Source organism: Topomyia yanbarensis, chromosome 1 (assembly GCF_030247195.1).
Source record: "Topomyia yanbarensis strain Yona2022 chromosome 1, ASM3024719v1, whole genome shotgun sequence".
Taxonomy (NCBI): Eukaryota; Metazoa; Arthropoda; class Insecta; order Diptera; family Culicidae; genus Topomyia; species Topomyia yanbarensis.
Genome location: NC_080670.1, coordinates 52,220,738 through 52,236,197, shown reverse-complemented (window position 1 = coordinate 52,236,197; position 15,460 = coordinate 52,220,738). Strand labels below are relative to the sequence as shown.

General features: G+C 39.1%; 1 protein-coding gene across 2 annotated transcripts in view; it reads right to left on the bottom strand.

Annotated features, from left to right (window-relative positions):
- The window catches only part of LOC131677609 (E3 ubiquitin-protein ligase RNF19B-like), a 162,846-nt gene that overhangs the window by 50,540 nt on the left and 96,846 nt on the right, over positions 1-15,460 (bottom strand). Inside the window, exons 3-5 of one of the 2 annotated variants that reach the window (XM_058957501.1) lie at positions 14,390-15,056; positions 12,769-13,050; positions 12,607-12,704 (exon numbers count right to left, since the gene is read on the bottom strand). In XM_058957501.1, the coding sequence (XP_058813484.1) occupies positions 12,607-12,704; positions 12,769-13,050; positions 14,390-15,056 (1,047 nt within the window). The remainder of the gene's footprint in view (positions 1-12,606; positions 12,705-12,768; positions 13,051-14,389; positions 15,057-15,460) is intronic. The other variant, XM_058957502.1, reaches the window with a different exon arrangement.

Genomic DNA, 15,460 nt, shown 5'->3' with positions numbered 1-15,460 from the left:
CTGAATGCGGGCTACCATAGATAATATCTCTTACACAAAAAAGTCCAAAGATTCTATAGAAGATAGCAGGATCGTCTGCATAAAACGTTAATCCATTTCACCCCAACCCGATCAGATAACAAGATTATAACAGTACGCAATTTTCGTAACATGTTGTGTAATAAATTTGGTCTCGTTAGTAGTTTGAAATCACAGAAAATTGTAAAAGTAACAGCGGGAGCTATAGTTTTATAAAATTTTTGTTATGTATTTCTGATCGAGAATCCTCCCCAAATATTGGGTTTTTAGTTTAACTTTACTCAACATCTCGGAAGCAGGCTTAGTGTCGCTGATCAAAAGTAGTGTTTCTTATGCAAAAAAGTCCAAGAAAACGAGTGAAGATAGATAGAATGACCACACGGTGAACCCGGTTTACCTCATTTTTCCCAAACTGACAAGGGAAATTAAATGTATCAAAATATTTCGGAAAGAGTCTACATGCAGTTGATCAATAGTTGTATTGCTCATGTAAAAGGATCGTGGGAATGGATTGCAGATAATCAGAATGGCCGCATGAAATGTGTGAACCCGTTTTACCCCGTATTCTTCCTACAATTCAAGATTAAAGTTAAACCAGGTTTCACATTGAGTGAAGAGGTCGAATGCGGCTCATCCAAAGTAGTTATTATTATGTAAACAAGCCCGGGGAATGAATTGAAGATAGTTTGAGGGACCGCATGAAACTTATATATCCATTTTACCCCAAATTCTCATATCGCAAGTGTGAAGTGAAATTGGGCCCTTCATTTCTGAAATAAGCTGAGTGCGACCGATCAAATGTATCAGTTTTTCGGGGAATCGGTTAAAGATAAATAAAATGGCTGCACAAGCCATATGTACCCGCTTCACCCCAGTTCCCAAAACTCAAGTTTGAAGTTCATCATTTAAAAAAAAGGCAGAGTGCGGCATAACAAAAGTAATATTTCTTATTTACATCTTAACCCAAACAATTGATTACAGATAGTTGAAATTATCGTACGATTCTTCTCATATCGTGTTTTCAGTTAAACCAGATTACGTTTCGGAAACAGGCTAAACGCGATTTTTTGTACAGTAGAAGTACATTTAACTTCACACTTGAGTTATGAGAGGACCATAAGGTAAAACTGGTACACATGTTTCGTGTGGACATTCTAGCTACCTTCAATTGATTCCCTGGACTATTCAACATGAAAAATTACTTTTTATTAGCCGCTTTCAGTCTCTTTCTGAAATATGGGGTAAGTATAATTTCACACTTGTATAAAGGAAAGAATTGGGGTAAAACGGGTTGACTCGTTTTGTGCAGTCAATCCAATCCATGTTCAATCGATTCCCTGGACAGTTTTACGTAAAAAAACTACATACAATACATACGTTATGTGAAGAATTAGGGTAAAACAGTTATACGCGTTTTGTGCGGTCATTTCAGCTATCTTCAATCGATTTCTCGGATTTTTTTTACATAATAATTCCTACTTTTGAAGGGCTGCATTCAGCCTCTTTCCGAGAAGCACCGCTAGGTTTTGCTTCCCACTTGAGCTATCATAATAATTGGGATAAAACGGGTACACACGCTTCGTGCGGTTATTCTAACTTTCTTCAATAGATTCCCAGATTTTTTTCATAAGAATTACTGAAATGTTGAGTAAGGTATAGTTCCACCCTCGTATTATGTGAAGAATCGGGGTAAAACGGATACAAACGTTTCGTGCAGTCATTCTTACTATCCCCAGATTATTCTACACAAGAATTGCTACACTTCATCAGTCGCATTCAGCCTCTTTCCGAGAAGCACAACCAGATTTAACTTCACGCTTCAATAATAAGAAGAATTGGGGTAAAACGGGTATACACGACTCATGCGGTCATTCAAACTATCTCCAATCGATTTCTTGTACGGAATTTGTACGTAAGAACTACTGCTTTTCATAAACCGCATTCAGCTTCGTTCCGAAAAGTACAGCCAGGTTTGGCTTCACACTTGAGTTATGGGAGGAATTTGGGGTAAAACGGGTATACATGCTTTGTACGGCCATTCTAACTATCCTCAATCGATTCACTGGACTATTTAACAAAAAAATACATGTTATCAGCCGTTTTAAGCTTTTTTTTTTTCTGAAATGTGGAGTACACACTAAATTTTTTCGCCGAATGTCAGCAAAAGTTTACTGAATTTTTATCAGCTGAAAGTTTCAGCAATACAACATGCCGAAAAATCGGCAATTTGAATTAAACCTGCTTGACTGATTCGCTTTACTGAAAATTCAGTTATTCAAATTGTCAAATTGACAGCGCAATTGGCGAATTCTCAGTATTCCGGGCTGGATTGCTGTAAATCCGGTAATTTCGCTGTCAATTTGACAATTTGAATTACTGAATTTTCAGCAAAGCGAATCTGTCAAACAGATTCAATTCAAAACTTGTATTGCTGAAACTTTCAGCAGATGAAAATTCAGCAAAATTTTGCTGAAATCGACAACCAAATTTTGGTGTGTAAGGTATATCTTTGCACTTGTATTAGGTGAAGAATAGGGGTAAAACGGATACCAACGTTTCGACCGTACGAAACGAATGAATTCTAAATATCTTCAATCGATTCCCCGATTTTTTACACAAAAATTACTACTTTTCATCAGCCACATTCAGCTTTTTCCAAGAAGCACAGTCAGGTTTAACTTCATACTTGAGATATGGGGAGAGTTGGAGTAAAACGGGTACACGCGTTTCGCGCGGTCATTCTATTTTTCTTCAATCGATTACCCAGAATGTTTTTGCATGATAAATATTACTGATCAGCCGTATTCAACCTCTTTCTGAAATATAAAGCCAGATCTAACTTTATACTTGAGTTATGGAAAATTGGGGTAAAACCAGTACACACATTTTAGGCAGTCAGTCTAATTATATTCAAACGATAACCTGGAGTTTTATAAATAAGAATTACTACTTTTGATCAGCCGTATATAGCCAGGATTAAATGTAAACTTTAGTTGGGAAGGATTGGGATAAAATGGGTATATACATTTCAAGAGATTAATCTGATTATCTTCAATCGAGGCTTTTCTACAAAAGAAACACTAGTTTTATCAGCCTTAACTTTCTTCCGAGTTGAAATAGAGAAAGTTGCCCGGAGCAAAATTTTATTTCTTTCATATAATCGTGTCCCACTATAATGTATGTATATTTGTATATGTCAAATAATCTCAGTCGTATTTCTCAGAGATGGATGGGCTGATTTCAACAATACAGTGAAGACTCGTTTTTATCAGCCCCTTGGCGAATTTTAAGCTGATAAAAAGGGACATATATTTTTCCTATTCTTTTTAATAAACCAAAGCTCTTAAAATATTCTTCTTTGGTCCTAAGATATAGCCTCGCAACCTTTTCTGATTATTTACTTTAAGTTCCCCTTAAGGGGGTCTGACAGCGCAAAATTAAAAAAAAAACAATATTTTTATTTTTGCATTTTTCGGATCTCCAAGATATGAAATATGTGCCCAAGAAAGGATTTACTCGAATTCAGCGCGAATTCGAAAATCGGGTCTCCACTGTATTATATTCAAATAAAAGGTTAACATTGCCATAGGCTGCCCAAACTTAGTTCCGAATGAAAGGTATATTTTCCTAATTAGCTGCAGCCGAATTTTATTTGGATCGGAGCTCTGGTTTCAGAGTTATGAGTTATAGTGCGGTTACACATGAAATTCTCTGAAGCTTTTGCTTTTCTTATATAGAAGGAGTATGCAATCGCTCGGAAAATCGACTGTTTAACCCTCAAACCGGCGGGCTAAAATAATGGCATTAAGAAGCAATGCCCCTAATAAGACCCGGTGGAATTCAAAACCTCTTTTTGTCATTTTGTCATAGAGAGATTGAAACCCTGAATACGCACGATCATTTCTATTTCTAATTACAAGTTCAGGTGCGCGACGTGTGGTATACATCGTATAGCTTTAACGAGACTGCAAAATCAAAAATACTATGACAGCTATTAACCCCTTCTATGTATAGAATGATTTTTATTTTTCGTGTTATTGCAAAGGGAAAGCTTGGATGCTTTCTTCATTTAAGTGATTAGTTTTTGTGCAAACAAATTTAAAACCTATATTATTGTATTACGCGGCGTATAATAAAATTTTGTGAAATATTGCACAATAATGAACGATCTTGTTTGTTTTGCCAAGTCGTTGCAGTATATAGAAAAATCCTGCTTAGATGGAATTAAGAAAATAACCATTGTTCTGAATAATACGAGAGGTAATCATTCTGGAAGCAGCCACATTTGCACATTCGTTCAATGAAAAATTATAAAATTTACCATTCTTTATTTCATGAGCTGTTCTTCAAGGCAAATATTTTCTTCTTCAACAATTACAATAAACATGTAGTTTATCTGTATCTAAATACAAATGCGATTGATTTGAAACAAGGGTGTTGAACCTATTTTAGTCATGTTTCTATTGTTACTATACCGCGAAAATGATTTTTAAGTAATATATTAACATGCCTATTATGCCTAATGTCCATTATACCTAACGCATGTTATGCCTAACGTCCGCTATGCCTAATGTCTTCATGTTTAACATCCATTATACCTAATGGAGTACACCCCTCTGAGACCCCCTTACTTTTTGAAGGGTTCACGGAGGTCCGGTTTACCATTCGACTCAGTTCTTCGAAATCGGAAATGTCTGTGTGTACCTTTGCGTTCAAAAAGACACTGAAAAAGATTACTCAGTGAGTATGGTTGGGGAACCACCCTTGACCCACTAAAACAACTACTCTTACCGCCGAACCTGAATTCTCCCCGGCACTACCTTACGGAATTACTTCGGAGAGGAGTTAGACATCCTTGCATTCAATTACAATTCATTTTTGCTTTGTGAACTGGTTCTTGATTTATTATATATCAACCACGTATTTAAAAGATATTTCCAACGATTTTCGCTTTCATGAGATTTTTCATAGTGCAAGCGACTCAAACACCATGGTGTTGAACATCACGTGAATTGTGTATTGCATAAAAATCAATTCATGAAACCAATTTTGCTCAATGTACTTATATCTGACGCATAGTATATTAAGCTAGTTCATATATTATGCATTTATCAGCATGCGCATTGGTATGCGAAATATTTCATAATTTGCGGAATATTATTCATGGATCATTTTATTTCTTGTGAACTGGCTCATGATTGCATTCGTGCTCGTGAAACAGTTTTCACGTTATAAAAATGTTTCATCTTTCAAGGGTCCAGCTGCTAGTGTCCATTTATATGGTCGAGGGGCAGATATAGAAAAATTTTAGGAACTAGAGGAGTATCGTTGTACATTTGATAAGATTCAGTATGATGTCCGGAAACAAGACGAGAACTGTGCTGAGCACCAAAATACATGGCATAGTCACAATTCGTGTTCGTGAAATAGTTCACGATACCATAAGATACTGTTAATTGATAACACACTTTCATATTCCAATTCACATTATTATGTAACCCCGCGAAAAAAATCAAGAACATATCACGATAACACAAAATTTCGAAAATTCAAATAATAGTATTAACATCATGATTAAGCTGACCAACTCTGTCGAAAAGATCCGTACAGTATGCGAACCATCTACCTGTGTGTGGTGAACAATACGCTTCGTTGCTGAAAGGTGTCCGGATTTTTTCGTCAGATTTGGTCAGCCTAATCATGATCAAAAGTCAAAATCGATAGTATGTTCTAGAACAAAATATTACGAGAACGCGCAATTTACAAAATCGTGGTAAAGATATTGAACTTAATCACATTAATCCGCTTCAAAAGCCCAATATTCAGCTCATAAATAAAATATCAGGATAATGTAATGAGAAACTACGAAAATCGTGAAATCATGAGCCACATTACATCTGCGTGAAAAAACCAAGAATGAACTCACATTTAAAATATTACGATAATACGAAGAAAAATTATGAAAATCATGACTAAGCTTGTAAACTCATCAAGATGAATCAAATTAATCTGTCAGGAAACACGGATAGTAAACTCTGTATAAAATATCACGATAACGCACTAAGAAATTACGAACATCATGGTAAGGTTCTTGAAATCGTGAGCATGAATTACATTGCTCCGTGTCAGAAATCAGAATATATTGGCTTAAATGGCACGTTCCTCGTATGTAGTCGGGGAATTGTGCCTTGCCGTGTGTTTTCATCATTTTCTGAGCGGAAGGAAAGGAGAAGGAGGAGTGGGAAAGTAGAATTGGAAGATTGGGAAAAATAACAGCAAAAAAACAAAAACAAACAGCAGGTAAGTTAATCTCACAAGTAGGTCAACTCGCCTGCGAGTAAGCCTATAGCTCTTTACCGCATTGGATAAGAAACTTTTGTATTTTGTAACTCTGAGTTTCAGTCGTCCAAACATGGTGTCTTCTATGTAAGGACGGCCGAAAACTCGAAATTGCGCTATTGCGCTACTGCTGGGCAGTTGCATATCAGATGATATGCAACTGCCCAGCAGTAGCATATCATCTGATGATATGCGGTTCCGTAGACGGATTCACAAAGATCACATGGAAAAGCTCTGCGCGCTGAATAGTTGTCATGTGATAATTGAGTTTGCAGTGGCCGGCTTAAGCCCTGGTCAGCATGCCCCAGTGGAGCTTCGAAAAATGTAAGAGATTTTTCGAAATCACTGAGCACGGTTGTTCTAGAAACGCCTTTGTTTGGCGACACGTTTGTAGATTTCTCCAAAAAATACGGTGCTTGGACGAAGCCCAGGACCGCATTTTTCCCTTATCCAACTTGTCGAAATTGACAGGGCGGGCTCAGGACCAACGAAGTCAATCGCTGAACCTGCCCTGGCCAATTTGTCAGCCCATTCATTTCCAGTAATACCCAAGGGGTGAGTCGCTTAGCACAAATCGAATTGTGCTCACAAACAAATAGCGTAGTAGCTTGCGCCGCAATGTGCCACGATGTGCCACGGTGTGCCATGGTGTTCAGTAAAACAAAAGCAATGGTTGCTATGAGTATTCAACTACACTTTGTTGACAGTTTTTGAGTTGTCAAAAGTGTGCCTCATTGTGCCACACATTGTGGTAACGAGTGAAATGATCGTGTATTACTGTGAATCGTAATCTTATATCGTGTTATCGTAGGTGATACAATGTGTATGGCACATTGTTCTAAGCGACTCACCCCTTGGTAATACCGGAATGTCCGGGCACCCAGACAAGGTAGTGTTGACAATGCTTAGTTCTTCGATTGGGTTCGGCACGCGATCACTAACTGACCGTGATTTGTCTGAGCTAAGGGCCTCGATTGCAGCCTGATTATCGGAGCAGAAGTTTATAACTTTGCCGGACAAACTCAGTTGAAGGACCGATTGTACCCCGAGCATAATCGCAAAGATTTCTGCGTGGAATACACTACAGTATCTACCCAGTGACTGAGATTGTTCCAATCTTATTTCACGACGGTAGACACCAGCACGTCCCTCCATCAGAGAACCGTCAGTGTAACAGACCACTTGCGTTTGTTGTTGTCTTCCCCTATATCCAGACAACAACTCCTCTCGAGAGAGAATCTTCACATGGAATGTCCTGTAAGGAAAACTACTTGTGAGTGTAATATCACTGGGAGTAAGAATATCTTCACCCCATATAACCATTTGCACCCACAATCGCGTATGATTGATAGCAAGACCAACATGGTTACTGTTCCAAAGCCCAGTAACCTGCAGTCTGTATGCACATGATAGTGCTTCTTGTTTGAGGTGTATGTGTAATGGTTTGATATTTAGAAGTGCCTCAAGAGCAGCAGTCGGAGTTGTGCTAAAAGCACCAGTCAACGCCATGAGCGCCATTCTTTGTAGATGACTGGACTGTCATCACCTCCCCCCTCTGCCACCACACAAGGCGTCCGTATGACAATATTAGACGTACAAATCGTCAAAAATCGAAGAAAGAAGTAAAACATCCGGTAAACCAGAGCGAAAATCTCATTACTCTGCCAGAAAAATCCGATAGTAAACTCACGAATATCACGATAGGCTTCATAACTCACTACAAACAATCGACTGGGAGACTTTCTTGAACTTCGCGATCGATGTAGATGCTGCCGTAGAAAAACTCTCACTTGTGTAAAAACAGCTTTTCAGTATACATGTGCCTGCACCTCGTCCCCGAACAAAACCACCATGGTCCAACAACCGTCTACGTAAACTGAAAAGATTGCGAGCCGCTGCGCTTCGACATTACACTATTCGAAGAAACCCAATCACAAAAAGGGAGTTCACTATAGTCAGTAACAGCTACAAAACATATAACCGCTTTCTCTACTCAAAACACGTAGCACAAATCCAATCGAACCTAAAACGAAACCCAAAACAGTTTTGGTCCTTTGTAAATGGGAAAAGTAAAGAAAATGGGCTTCCTTCCAGTATGTTCCTCGCAGGTGAAACGTCCAATACTCCCAGCGGTATCTGTAATTTGTTCGCAAAACATTTCTCGAGTGTGTTTAAAAATGAATCGGCTAGCTCAACTCAGGTGGACTGTGGCCTTCAAGATGTCCCTCGCGATGTAATCAATTTTGGAAACATTCAATTTACTGACGAAGACATTATGGCTGCCATAAGCAAGTTAAAGTCCTCTACATCGGTGGGGCCAGATGGGATTCCTTCCATTATACTGAAAAAATGCGCAAGCGCATTGTGTACACCTTTACGACTAATCTTCAACCAATCACTGTCGCAATCAGTGTTTCCCTGTGTTGGAAAAAATCAGTAATGTTTCCCGTTTTTAAAAAAGGTGATAAGCAAAATGTTGCGAACTATCGTGGTATAACCTCGCTCTGCGCTGGATCAAAGTTGTTTGAGATCCTAGTAGGAAATATGCTCTTTCGTGAGACCAAAGCATACATATCGAAGGACCAACATGGTTTTTTTTGCAGGCAGGTCAACAACCACCAATCTAGCCCAATTTACATCGTACTGTATTAAAAACATCGAAGATAGATCACAAGTAGACACTATATACACTGATCTGCATCGAACTTCAGCGACATCTAGATGCTTTCTGTAACTAGTGTAATCGCAACTTGTTGGCTCTCAGTGTGTCCAAATGCTCTATAATATCTTTCACGCGCAGAAAAAATCCAATTCTCTGGAGCTACAACATCGCCGGCCAATTGCTAGAGAGAGTGTCAGTTATCAGAGACCTTGGTGTACTCCTGGACTCGCAACTGACATTCAGAAACCATTACTCTCACGTTATAGCACAGGGAAATAGAAACCTTGGCTTCATAATAAGAATCGCCAACGAGTTTACTGATCCATATTGTCTGCGGGCATTGTATTTTTCACTTGTTCGGTCTGTCCTGGAAGCTTCCGCAGCCATTTGGTGTCCTTATACGAGCATTTGGACTAACAAGTGAAGCAGTACAAGCAAGATTCCTCCGCTTTGCTCTTAGAACTTTGCCGTGGCGTAACCCAACAGAGCTACCACCATACATTGATCGCTGTCGTCTGCTCGATATGGAAACTCTGGCAAAAAGGCGAAATACATCCAGAGCGATATTTGTTGGGAAAATATTGACTGGCCAAATGGATGCCCCAGATATTCTCTCACAAATCAACATTAACGTACCCCCCAGAAACCTTAGATCACGTAACTTTTTAAGACTAGACTTTCAGCGCACCGAGTACGGTCAGAACGAACCCATAAGGGCGATGTGTAATGTTTTCAATAGTGTGTATGACCATTTCGATTTTTATGTTTCTAGTGATGTTTTCACGAATAGACTTAGGAGATTGACTTAACTTATAAGATTATGTGAAAATATTTCTGTAATGTTATTGAAATGCTGTATACCTTGTATGTAATATTGTTAATTTGTAATGTCAGTTCATTGTTATTGTAGGAAAAACATGCGAAAAGATTATGGGTTTTTACGCGCATTCGAGGTCTGCTTCTGAAGTGAACCTTGAAATGGGCTTTTCTCATACAACAACATTAACTTTCATGTAGACCAACATGGGTCAGATGAAAAATGGAAATAAATAAATAAATAGATAATGTGCATAGTAATAACGAAAGTTGTGGCAAACTTTCTAAAAACATGTTTATGTTTGGTTTCTTTCTAAAAACATGTTTACGTTATATACGAGTTTCTTGAACATTTTCTTAATTTTGCCACATTTTTTTAATAAGTGTCAAGATTTTGGGCAAGATCAGGAAATGTTAAAAATTATATTTTAGGGGAACTTAAAGCCTGCTTACTAAAATAAGCACTTATTAGTTAAAAACGAAGCAAAACTGTGAAATTCATTCATTTTTGTGAAGAATGAGAATTGTTGAGTTTCTTTGGGTTAACTTATTGAACCGTCTCGATCTCAACTTTTTAGGGCTTGTTACAGAATTTATGAGGATTTCATTCATTCATATACACCTTTAAATATGTACGTCTGACAAGATGGAAATGAAATCCTCATAAATTCTGTAACAAGCCCTAAAAAGTTGAGATCGAGACAGTTCAATAAGTTGACCCAAAGAAAATCAACAATTCTCATTCTACACAAAAAAGTATGGATTTCACAGTTTTGCTTCGTTTTTAACTAATAAGTGCTTGTTTTAGTAAGCAGGCTTTAAGTTCCCTCAAAATATAATTTTTAACATTTCCTGTTCTTGCCCAAAATCTTGACACTCATTAAAAATGTGGCAAAATTAAGAAAATGTTCAAGATACTCCTATATAACGTACGAAACGCGAGCCGCACCAAAACACAATATTCAGACTACCAAAAGTACACAATTACCTTTGATTTAACATAATAATATTTCATATCAATATGCTATATCCGAAGATATTTGGATTTTACTAAAAGTATTTTTTATTTGTAAGGTGAAATTCATTTTTTACCTCTTACTCGAAAACTGTACTGCAAATTTTTTCGGATTCACCACACAATTTTACATTGAAAATGAACACCAGCTTATTGAGTTCAGAAATACTGTAAGCTAGTGTTATCAAACAGAAAAAATACGTTGCAATGTTGTTTACGTCAAATGTAATTTCTATTTTTCCAAATTGTGTAGTTGATAGAAATCGGTGTATCTCCAAATTGTGAACTATATTCATAAAAAAAACTTAACATATTCAGGGAATTACCAGCCAAATATTATAGTGTAACGCCATGTATTTTTTGAGCCAACTAATCTTGTAAAAAAGATCTTCATGATTTCGTGAACTTGGTACCGATTTTCATAACAGTTCATTTTACGAAATCGTGATTATTTGCATAAATTTACGAACAGATTTTTTACAATTAATAGAAAGTTAGAGTTGAAAAGATTTTGCGAAACCTGCTTCTTTTCTATGAGCTAGTATAAAAAACGGAAAAAAATTGGTGGCAAAGTGAACGACAAATTTGCCAGGCGTGGTTCTTCGAACATGTTTGTTGGACCAGAACTATTTCTAGCAATATCTACCTTTATTATCAAACTAGAACTTTCGGCTTAGGCAAGAGACCAGCCACTAAATACCGGTGTAACAAGCAAGGAAATTCATGTATACAGATACGAGAATCAAAAAATGAATGGATCTAAAACGAAAAGACTTACGTATAATCACAGGTCTATTTACAGGACAAGAAAATTGACGCAAGTCAAGATGACATTTGTCGATTCTGTTACTACGAGCCCGAAAACTCAGAACATATTCTCTGCCATTGTGCAGTATTATTTCTTCGAAGGAAGGATCCTATGATGCCTTGCGAGGTATGGCATACCTGTGTCAAACGGATCCTCAGCTGCATTAATAATGTAGTCCCCGGTTGGGACGACACATGTAGACAAACAAACAACACGCTTCCAAATGTAACGAATTCGAGCGATTTGTAACATGTAGAGCAAACAGGGGCATCCACAAAAGATAACCTGAATGGTGGTCGCAATGGCAAAGCTTCCCCTAACAGTAAAAAAGCAGAACATCTTAAAAATGCAAAATTACGCTATCGGGTGGATAAGAACGTTATAGTATAAAAGCGACAGAGTTAAAAACTCGGTAAAACATGGAACTATAAGTTTTTCAATGTTTGGGAAGGTTCCAATGTAAATTCTTATGTTTTACACCGAACTCTAAACGCAATACACATCAATTAATCTATAATCTTTCAATCAATCCCGCTTGTGCCATGCTACTTGTTATCTTTCGAAGTGCCGACAAGCTCCATTAGGCTAACAATGCATCGTTATCGTTTCTTGTACAACGTACAGAATAAAAAAAAACAAATTATCTGAGAGAAATTACCGACTCTGCACTGCCAATTTGAGTAAGAATGAACAAAAACACACTTCGTTGAGTAAAATTAATTAAAAAATAATTAGCGAACACAGAACGTTTAATTAACACACTCAATGCAAAACTTTCAGTCAACAACCGTTCTCTGCGACTACAGTCCATGCACGCAATCAATCGCGGAACCGAACTTTTTACGGTACACTAATTACTCATATCCATTTTCCGTCTTCATTACCGTTCAGTCAGATCACAAACTCGTATATAGACAGATGGGAGCAATACATCATGAGCCTACTTACCGACGCCGTTACACCTCCCAGCACGGCAAAGTTCCGCTTGTGTTTTCCGGCAGCTTTGTACCGTGTGTGTATTTTTCGGCCAACCCAGACCGGAATTCCTAAAATGATGAATTGTCAAAATTATTACAAATTTGCGAAAAGGAGTAAGTTTTGTGCACTAACCTATGATCATGGCAGGCACGGCAATCCCGGCAACTAGAGCAATCCCGAGTGGTGCCCCCACCAGGGTACCCAGCTGCCACAGTAGCTTCTTTTTCCGGGACCAGGGCTTCTTGCCCCAGAAGGTACAGCCGGACGGGCTGAGATAGTGCAGATCGCTAATCTCCTTCATGCAGAGCCAGCAGAACTCGGATCCGCAGATGGCACAGACCATGTGGTTGCAGGACCCGTCGTCCATTTTGACAATCAGGACCTGACAGCGCGGACATGGCTTGATGTCGTCCTCTGCAAGAGAAAGGTGTACGAGGGGTAACCAATTATATAGATGCATATCGAGAGGCAACGCTGCAAAGGCGAACCAATACACCGAGTTATGGTTGGTGAGATGATTGATAACTTTTGAGTTTGAAAATAACCGATATCGGTGGATGCGTGCGTAGGGGGGAAACCAAATTGTGGAAAGGTCAATGAATGATAGGTTGACAGTATGAGCAGGATGCACAGTAAGCGAAGAGCGTTGGGACCGGAAGCTGTGCGGTTTCTATATCGAAAGGTGTGTTATCTAAAAATCTGATTCGCGTTCATATGTGTGCGAGGCAATCATTTTGTCGGTGAATAAAGTGGGGTGTCAATGGGGTGCAATATCTACCCAGCAGCTAATGAAACCAATTCAGAATTTACCAACGAAGTGGGGGCTCTCTCGTTTATATCACTCCACGGTTTGGAAAGCTTGCGCAGTGAGACGGGATAAATGATAATTGAGTCATTTGAAAGGCAATTGTCTTAATCGTCTCGAGTTAGTACCGTATTGAGCAGGGTTTATGCCGGGTTTTTCTGTAGGAACTGGCTTCAATCTGTACGTGCGTCATTCCAGTAGGTGTGTCAATGAAAAACATATTGAGACGGTCGTAAATCAAATGAGGCTGAATGATTCAAATTATTCCAGTTGAGGACCAATAATAAAAAACTGGAATCGTGAGATACGATGCTCAGTAGATGTTTCTATATCCTAGTTCCCCGGGAATAAGACATCGGAGGAAGAAGCAGGAAAAGAGGAATTACGTTGATATATGCATAAAGAATAACATTTTGCATTACGTACGAACTGAGAATAATTTGAATTTTTTTGCATATTGGCTTCTCGCTAAGCTGTTCAGTGTGCCGTGCATGAATGGTGGGTTCGGTTCGATTAACGGTAATTCACCGGTAAGCTTTTAATATTTTTTAAAAATATTTTACATTTCTAACGCCATTTCATTCATTTTTTTCGGTTACTTCATAAAATGTTGTAAATCATGTTTACATCTCCCATATAAGCGAGTTGATGCTTGTCACTTGGAATGGAATGTGTTGATGAATTATATAATCAAACAGATTAACGGAAACTGCTTAGTTAGGACAAAATGCCAGCCAAGTTCTAGAACATATTTTAAATCACGGCGCAATCGGGAAAAAGTATGAAGACAAACAAGGAAAACGTGATGTGACCAAACAGACCCCGTTCAACCCAGTTCCGTTATCTAAATCAATCTAACCAAAAACAGACATGCCTCACACAATGCAATGAAGCCAAAACCAAACCGCAGCGCCACAGAAAACTCAAACAGAAAACAACAACTCTTACTGTGTTGTGAATTTTGGTCTATACTACCGGACGGTGCCCTGGTGGGACTCTGCCTGGACGCTCGGGCAGCATCGCACGTCTGATCCGGGTGCCACTCTGCCTTGCAGTGGTAGCAGAACTGGACATCACAACCGGGCCGTTCGCAGCGTATCCGCGGGCAAGATGCGCATCCATTGGCAATGACCGCGTAACTGCAGTCCGGTCCAGGACACCAGCGGGAGTCCGGATCCGCTAGCAGTACACGACGCACCATAAAGTCTTCGTATTTGGTTATGGCAGAGGGAAACGCCTTCAGCAGCGCTTGTATATCAGTCGGGTGCATCGATTCCGGACACTGCGGGCAGCTGATGTCCGTTCGGCTTTCGGAGATTTCAATCATCAGGTAGTTCTCCAGGCAGCCTCGGCAGGCGTAATGTCGGCAGTTCAGCAGGGAGCAAAATTCCTCCCCGGCTGGCACAGTGTCGTAGCAGAGGGGGCATTCCTCTGGGGAGGAGGTGGATTTGGCAGCTGAGCTGGAGGTGCCACCTGATGCGGATCCGGAAGTGCTTTTGCTCTGTAGACTATTCGATGACTTATAGCTATTTGGTGTCAGTTTGGCGGTGGAGATGCCCCGGTCCAGATTGCCCGGCGAGTTGGCCGAATGTTGCGAAGTGGAATCGAGATTGTGCTGTTGGGGAGATAAAAGAGAAAAACGGAAACACGTATTAATATTAATTGTTGTTGTTGTTTGTTTTATTTATGTGACTAATATTAATTGATTCAAGGCTCTAACTGCACGAATTAAGGTGAACAAAAATAAGCGAAGCGGCAAATTCCGACTAAATGGTGTGATGTGGCCGATTGAACATTAAAAATACCATTAGTCGAAACTTAGATAACAGATTTATTGCAGTAGTGCGTCGAAAACAGCACGACTGTGGGGTCACATTGTACGTGCGAATGCTCAACAGAACAGTTCACTCAAATTTGGTTGGGTTATTCAGTTTCACATACGACTGAGTATTGTACCGCGACAATATCCCATAGAGAGAAAGCCGAAAAACCACCCGAGTTTACGGCCTACTTATCACT